This window comes from Hypomesus transpacificus, chromosome 5, assembly GCF_021917145.1.
Source record: "Hypomesus transpacificus isolate Combined female chromosome 5, fHypTra1, whole genome shotgun sequence".
Taxonomy (NCBI): domain Eukaryota; kingdom Metazoa; phylum Chordata; class Actinopteri; order Osmeriformes; family Osmeridae; genus Hypomesus; species Hypomesus transpacificus.
The window spans coordinates 2,406,514-2,413,052 of NC_061064.1; the positions used below are offsets into that span (position 1 = coordinate 2,406,514).

General features: G+C 53.4%; 1 protein-coding gene across 2 annotated transcripts in view; it reads left to right on the forward strand.

The window, feature by feature from the left end:
* The first annotated feature begins 140 nt into the window (after nt 1-140).
* LOC124468024 (amyloid beta precursor protein binding family B member 1-like) overlaps nt 141-6,539 on the forward strand; it is an 11,778-nt gene continuing 5,379 nt past the window's right edge. The window contains exons 1-11 of one of the 2 annotated variants that reach the window (XM_047020580.1): nt 141-287; nt 851-1,616; nt 1,896-2,101; nt 2,782-2,841; nt 2,961-3,037; nt 3,129-3,189; nt 3,721-3,867; nt 3,972-4,099; nt 4,861-4,975; nt 5,297-5,381; nt 6,251-6,346. In XM_047020580.1, the coding sequence (XP_046876536.1) occupies nt 860-1,616; nt 1,896-2,101; nt 2,782-2,841; nt 2,961-3,037; nt 3,129-3,189; nt 3,721-3,867; nt 3,972-4,099; nt 4,861-4,975; nt 5,297-5,381; nt 6,251-6,346 (1,732 nt within the window). In that variant the 5' untranslated portion in view covers nt 141-287; nt 851-859. The remainder of the gene's footprint in view (nt 288-850; nt 1,617-1,895; nt 2,102-2,781; nt 2,842-2,960; nt 3,038-3,128; nt 3,190-3,720; nt 3,868-3,971; nt 4,100-4,860; nt 4,976-5,296; nt 5,382-6,250; nt 6,347-6,539) is intronic. The other variant, XM_047020581.1, reaches the window with a different exon arrangement.

Genomic DNA, 6,539 nt, shown 5'->3' on the forward strand with positions numbered 1-6,539 from the left:
AACACATTTGATGGTGCTTAAATTTCAATATTAAGTATTCAACGCCTTTTAAAATTCAAAACATTTTAACTTTTAATGCTTCCATAACTAACTCAATGTTCCATACCCATCTCTGCTGGTGAGACTTCCGGTCTGACGGATACACCATGACGTTTGTTCTCCTGTCCTGCTGCGCCCACAAACTCATTTGGTTCAAGGCGTCCTCAATGTTGCATACGTTTACATGTATATATTTAGCCATCGAAATTGGCTATTTAGGCAAATAAAGAGTTGCTAACATTTTAAAGGTGAGTTAATGTGTCCTTACGTTATGGAAAGTGCAGTTAGTGATTAAGCGTATTATTGGACGAGTTGCAGTATCTGCGCTAGCCTAGCTTGGCTAGCTGGCTAACGTGAGCTAGCTAGACAGCTGACTTGTTTCTGCCAGTTGTGCCAGCTACATAAGTGCTACGTAAAAATGTATAAGCTAGGCTTGGCGAAAGGTCCTCATCTACCATTGTAGTATCTAGCTTAGGTAGTTTCATCAGTAATAAGCTGCTAGTTGACTAATAATATAGCTAGTGCTGTCTAGCCAATACTAGTTTAACAGTCGCTAGGTACCTAGCAACTGCTGTCGTATTCAAAGATTGAAACCAGGGTATGGGGATTATAAACATCAGACTAGCACGTTACTACTGGGTAGGTCGTTAGTTGGAATATTTATCTACATACTTGATGATATTTTAGTCAGTAATCTACCTACCTAATGTGGAGATACGGCTTGGGGTGTAACGCAGTCTGGTCACGTTTAGCATCAGCGAGATATACTTAGTTAGCTACCAACAATGACTTTAATTGTCTCATCTCACAGATCACTGCCATGTCTTTGGAGAAAACGTCTGACCTGGTTAATGAAAACACTTGCGTGTCCTCAACTTTAACCTTAGATCTCCGGTCCCCACATAGCGCTCTTCTCGACGCTGACCTGTGTAAAAATGTCAAAGGCACAACCACGTCCTCTAAAAAGCGCCATAATTATGCCACATCCACGCCTTCGGACCTGTTGAACGGCACGATGATGGACATGGACGACGGCGAGTTGAGCCGTCGCGAGGAGGAACGGGTTCGGAACCACGAGAATAAACAGGGGCAGAGCGAAACAGGAAGTAAAGCCAAGTGGGTCAAAGAAGGCCAGAATCAACTGCGCAAGGTGGCAGAGAGGCAACAGGACCATAATCGCAACCCCGACGCAAATCTGAACCACAACGGGAGTCCCGATGACAACCCCAACCAGAATTCTCAGGACGTGGAGTTTCAGGAGGACAAGAGTACCTTGAAGAGCCTTCGGTCTCTGTGCTCTGAGGTCAGTGAAGCGCTGCTGATCGACACCTCCGCTGCTCCTCAGGGGGATGAGGAGGGGGAGGAGGAGTCTCTGCTCCTGCCGGGCGGGGAGAGAGACACAGACTCGTCAGAGGCCCAGAGCAGCAGTGAGTCCAGGAGAGAGGAGAGCGCGGACGGAGGGACAGCGTGCCTGACGTCTCAGGGGGCTCGAAACGGAGCCCCCAGTGACGAAGACTCCAGCTGCATGTCGCTGTCCCAAGGCAGCACGGCCAACAGCAGTCCTGATGCTGACCCAGGTAGGAGAGGCCAGAGCAGCCACGGGACGCTGTCAGCCCTGAGCCTTTTCTAGTTGAACTCAAAACACGGCTGATGTTGGGCATCCCGATAGTTCATCTGATAAGTGTGCATACCAAGGCCGTATCACAGCGCCCTGGGTTCGAATCCAGCCGTGGCCCTTTGCTGCATGTCTTCTCCCTTGCCCCCAGCCATCACCTGATTTGAAAAAACAAATCAGCTTTATATGATGATCTTTCATGTTTTCCCTGTATGACTCTCTGTATCGCTGCCTGTCGTAGAGTCGTACTGGGACCGCAGTGCGTTTGAAACGGATGCAGACCTGCCAGCGGGCTGGATGAGGGTGAGGGACACCTCGGGGACCTACTACTGGCACATCCCCACAGGCACCACCCAGTGGGAGCCCCCGTCCCCCGCAGAGGAGGGGGAGCCCCAGGAGAGACCCTCCAGCACGTCCCCCGCCGTCTCCCCCAGCGAGGAGCAACAGGTGAGGGCCAGGAGGGCAGGCCTGGAGGAGAGGCCTGGAGGAGAGGCCTGGGGGGCAGGCCTGGAGGGCAGACCTGGAGGAGAGGCTGGGAGGGGAGGCCTGGAGGGGAGGCCTGGGGGAGAGGCCTGGAGGGGAGGGAGGCCTGGAGGGGAGGGAGGCCTGGAGGGGAGGGAGGCCTGGAGGGGAGGCCTGGAGGGCAGGCCTGGAGGGCAGACCTGGAGGAGAGGCTGGGAGGGGAGGCCTGGAGGGGAGGCCTGGGGGAGAGGCCTGGAGGGGAGGGAGGCCTGGAGGGGAGGGAGGCCTGGAGGGGAGGGAGGCCTGGAGGGGAGGCCTGGAGGGGAGGGAGGTCTGGAGGGGAGGCCTGGAGGGAGGCCAGAAGGGGTAGTTCTCCCTGAAGGAACCCAAACACTTGTGGGAACCTCGTTTGACAATTAATATAATGTCAACATGATGATTTTGAACGATTAACTAACTTAGCCAGTGTTTTTTTCTGTCACCCTCTCCCCATTATGATGCCTATATAGGAGTCATAGTCATTGACATTTTCCAACACATGTACATGACAGTATACACACACACATATATATACATATATATATATATATATATATATATATATATATATATATATATATATATATATATACACACATGTCCCTAACTGACCTGTCTGGTTTTAGTTGACATGGAGTGGGGTGTCTCCCCGCCCGAACAAGTTCAACGATGAGGACTTATGGAAGGTGAGTAAGTGCTTCCTAAACCAGCGACACCTCAGACTCCACTTCCACTTGTAATCTCACATTTACAGGTGACATTTACTCTAAGCTTCACCAATTAGCTTCCATGTCCTGTGTCCCAGGAGGAGGATGTGAACTCTGACCAGAGCCTGAAGGAGTTTGAAGGAGCCACCCTGCGCTACGCCTCCATCAACCTCAGGTGGGATGTGAGGACGTCTCTAGGTGAGGTCTTACCAGGTAGTCTTGGTCTGTTCACACGTCTCATCCTGTCTCTTCACTGTTGTCCCCAGCTGCTCCCAGTCTGAGGGCAGAGAGAAGCTGGATTCTCTCATCAATGACCCAGACACCAAGGTATGTACTCATGCATGTGGGTGTTTTTATAGTTTGACCTTGTGACCTCCACAGGCATTTCACCAAGTCTCTCTCTACTTCTGCCTCTCTCTCCCCCCTCTCCCCCTCCCTCCCTCCCTCCCTCCCTCCCTCCCTCCCTCCCTCCCTCCCTCCCTCCCTCCCTCCCTCCCTCCCTCCCTCCCTCCCTCCCTCCCTCCCTCCCTCCACCTCTCCTCCTCTCCCTGCCTCCACCTCTCTCCCTGCACCTCTCCCCCTCCCTCCTCTCCTTCCCTCCTCTCTCCCTCCTCTCTCCCTCCTCTCTCCCCCCTCCTTCCTCTCCCTCTCTCCTCTCCCTCTCTTTCTCTCCCCCTCCGTCCTCTCTCCCCCTCTCTCCTGTCTCCCCCTTCCTGCCCATCCCTCCTCTCCCTCCCTCCTCTCCCTCTCTCCTCCTCTCTCCCCATCCCTCCTCTCCCTCCCTCCTCTCCCTCTCTCCTCCTCTCTCCCCTTCCCTCCTCTCTCTCCCCCACCCCCACCCTCCCTCCCCCCCATCAGGTGTTTGCAGTGCGCTCACTGGGCTGGGTGGAGATTTCCGAGGAGGAGATGGCCCCAGGAAAGAGCAGCGTCGCCGTGAACAACTGCATCCGCCAGCTGTCCTACCACAAGCACAACCTGCACGACACAGCTGGGATCTGGGGGGAGGTGAGGGGGCGGAGTCTGAGGTCAGCCAGCCCTCCAGGGGGCGCTGTGGTGTATGATGGCTGGACTGAGGGGATGTTTGATGGGGTGTCTTTTCTCCCCCACAGGGCAAAGACATGCTCCTGGTTCTGGAGAACGAGACGCTGAATCTGATTGACCCTTTGGGCCAGACTGTGCTGCACTCTCAGCCTATCGTCAGCATTCGAGTGTGGGGCGTGGGGCGGGACAATGGCAGGTCAGTATCTAGGCAGATTAGCCAAATCAGGCTTGCTTGTGCATCTGTTGACTAAAAAGAAACAGGTTATTAGAGTTATTCCTTCAAAGCCCTGCTCTGTTTCCCTTGTATGTTTTGAGTTGATTGATTGATTTGTCATGCTTGATTTGCTTTCTCTCCGACCCGCTGCCCTCGGCCTATCAGGGACAGGTAGTGTATGATTGACACACCCACCATCTCTCATCCCATGGCCCCATGATGTGTAGTGACTGTAGTGCTGGTAGTCTCACTGGCAGGCCACACCCCCTGTCTGTACAGGCCACGCCCCTCTGCTGCTGCCTCTCCACTGGCTCGTGTTGTAGTGTCAGTAGATACATTCACCCATGTCAGATAATGACCACTAACTCTCGAAAGCTCCCAACGTTTTTGTGACTGTAGAACCGTCGACCTTGCTTTCATCCCTAAAGGCCATCCGTGTCATGTCTCATTGTCAGTGAGAGAGTGTGAGAGAGTGTGAGAGAGTGTGAGAGAGTGTGAGAGAGTGTGAGAGAGTGTGAGAGAGTGTGAGAGAGTGTGAGAAAGTGTGAGAGTGTGAGAGAGTGAGAGAGAGTGTGAGAGAGTGAGAGAGAGTGAGAGAGAGAGTGAGAAAGAGAGTGAGAGAGAGAGAGAGTGAGAGAGTGAGAGAATGGGTGAGAGGAAGTGAGAAGGAGTGAAAGAAAGTGAGAGAGTGAGAGAGAGAGAGCTGCTTGACTGACATCAGTTCTGGTCTGTATTCCTTCCAGGGACTTTGCCTATGTGGCCAGAGACAAACTGAGCCATGTGCTGAAGTGTCACGTGTTCCGGTGTGACACGCCGGCTAAGAACATAGCCACCAGTATGCATGACATCTGCTCCAAGGTAAGGACAGAAATCTTTCATATGGAGTTCAATGATTTACATTAGGCCACAGATATTCTTCCTGGTTGAGAGGGGCTGATTCAACCCACCAAGCTGATCCTGAATGTGTTGTAGGGAGTCAGATGGCTGAGCGGTGAGGGAGTCGGGCTAGTAATCAGAAGGTTGCCGGATCGATTCCCGATTCCGCCGTGCCACATGTTGTGTCCTTGGGCAAGGCACTTCACCCTACTTGCCCCCTACAGGGGGAATGTCCCTGTACTTACTGTAAGTCGCTCTGGATAAGAGCGTCTACTATATGTTGTTGTTTGCGTTCCTCTTCAGATCATGGCCCAGAGGAAGACGTCTAAGACCTCTGTGAACAAACTCAACATGGATCCTACCAGACTAGCTGACATTCCTTTCCAGGGTAAGAACCAGTGACCCCCTGACCTCACCCTGAACCCCCAAGCTCCTGCATCTTGACCCCTGACCTCACCCTGAACCCCCAAGCTCCTGCATCTTGACCTCTGACCTCACCCTGAACCCCCCAAGCTCCTGCATCTTGACCCCTGACCTCACCCTGAACCCCCCAAGCTCCTGCATCTTGACCCCTGACCTCACCCTGAACCCCCCAAGCTCCTGCATTTTGACCTCTGACCTCACCCTGAACCCCCCAAGCTCCTGCATCTTGACCCCTGACCTCACCCTGAACCCCCCAAGCTCTTGCATCTTGACCTCTGACCTCACCCTGAACCCCCCAAGCTCCTGCATCTTGACCCCTGACCTCACCCTGAACCCCCCAAGCTCCTGCATTTTGACCTCTGACCTCACCCTGAACCCCCCAAGCTCCTGCATCTTGACCCCTGACCTCACCCTGAACCCCCAAGCTCCTGCATCTTGACCTCTGACCTCACCCTGAACCCCCCAAGCTCCTGCATCTTGACCCCTGACCTCACCCTGAACCCCCAAGCTCCTGCATCTTGACCTCTGACCTCACCCTGAACCCCCCAAGCTCCTGCATCTTGACCCCTGACCTCACCCTGAACCCCCCAAGCTCCTGCATCTTGACCTCTGACCTCACCCTGAACCCCCAAGCTCCTGCATCTTGACCCCTGACCTCACCCTGAACCCCCAAGCTCCTGCATCTTGACCTCTGACCTCACCCTGAACCCCCAAGCTCCTGCATCTTGACCCCTGACCTCACCCTGAACCCCCAAGCTCCTGCATCTGAAACCAAACTAATCTTTCCTCCTCAATCTCATCTCCACCCTTCCTCATCTCTCCTCTAAACGACAGAATTCCCAGCGCCAAAAAACGAGCTGGTCCAGCGTTTCCAGGTGTCTTACCTGGGTAACGTTCCTGTAGCCAAACCTGCAGGTAAGGAAGGCTTTGGTAAGGAATGCTCTTTTTTTCTGCTCTTTATGAACTGCAATGGTGACAGTTTGTAGTCCTGTGTTGGTGTGTGTTGGGCAGAGGTAGTGTGATTTGATGGGGTCTACAGATTACTTGGTGGGTTTGCATGGTTTCTGTCCAACTCAATCAGGAAGATGCACTCAAAGACTGCTCTGGTTGTCTCAGATGATCA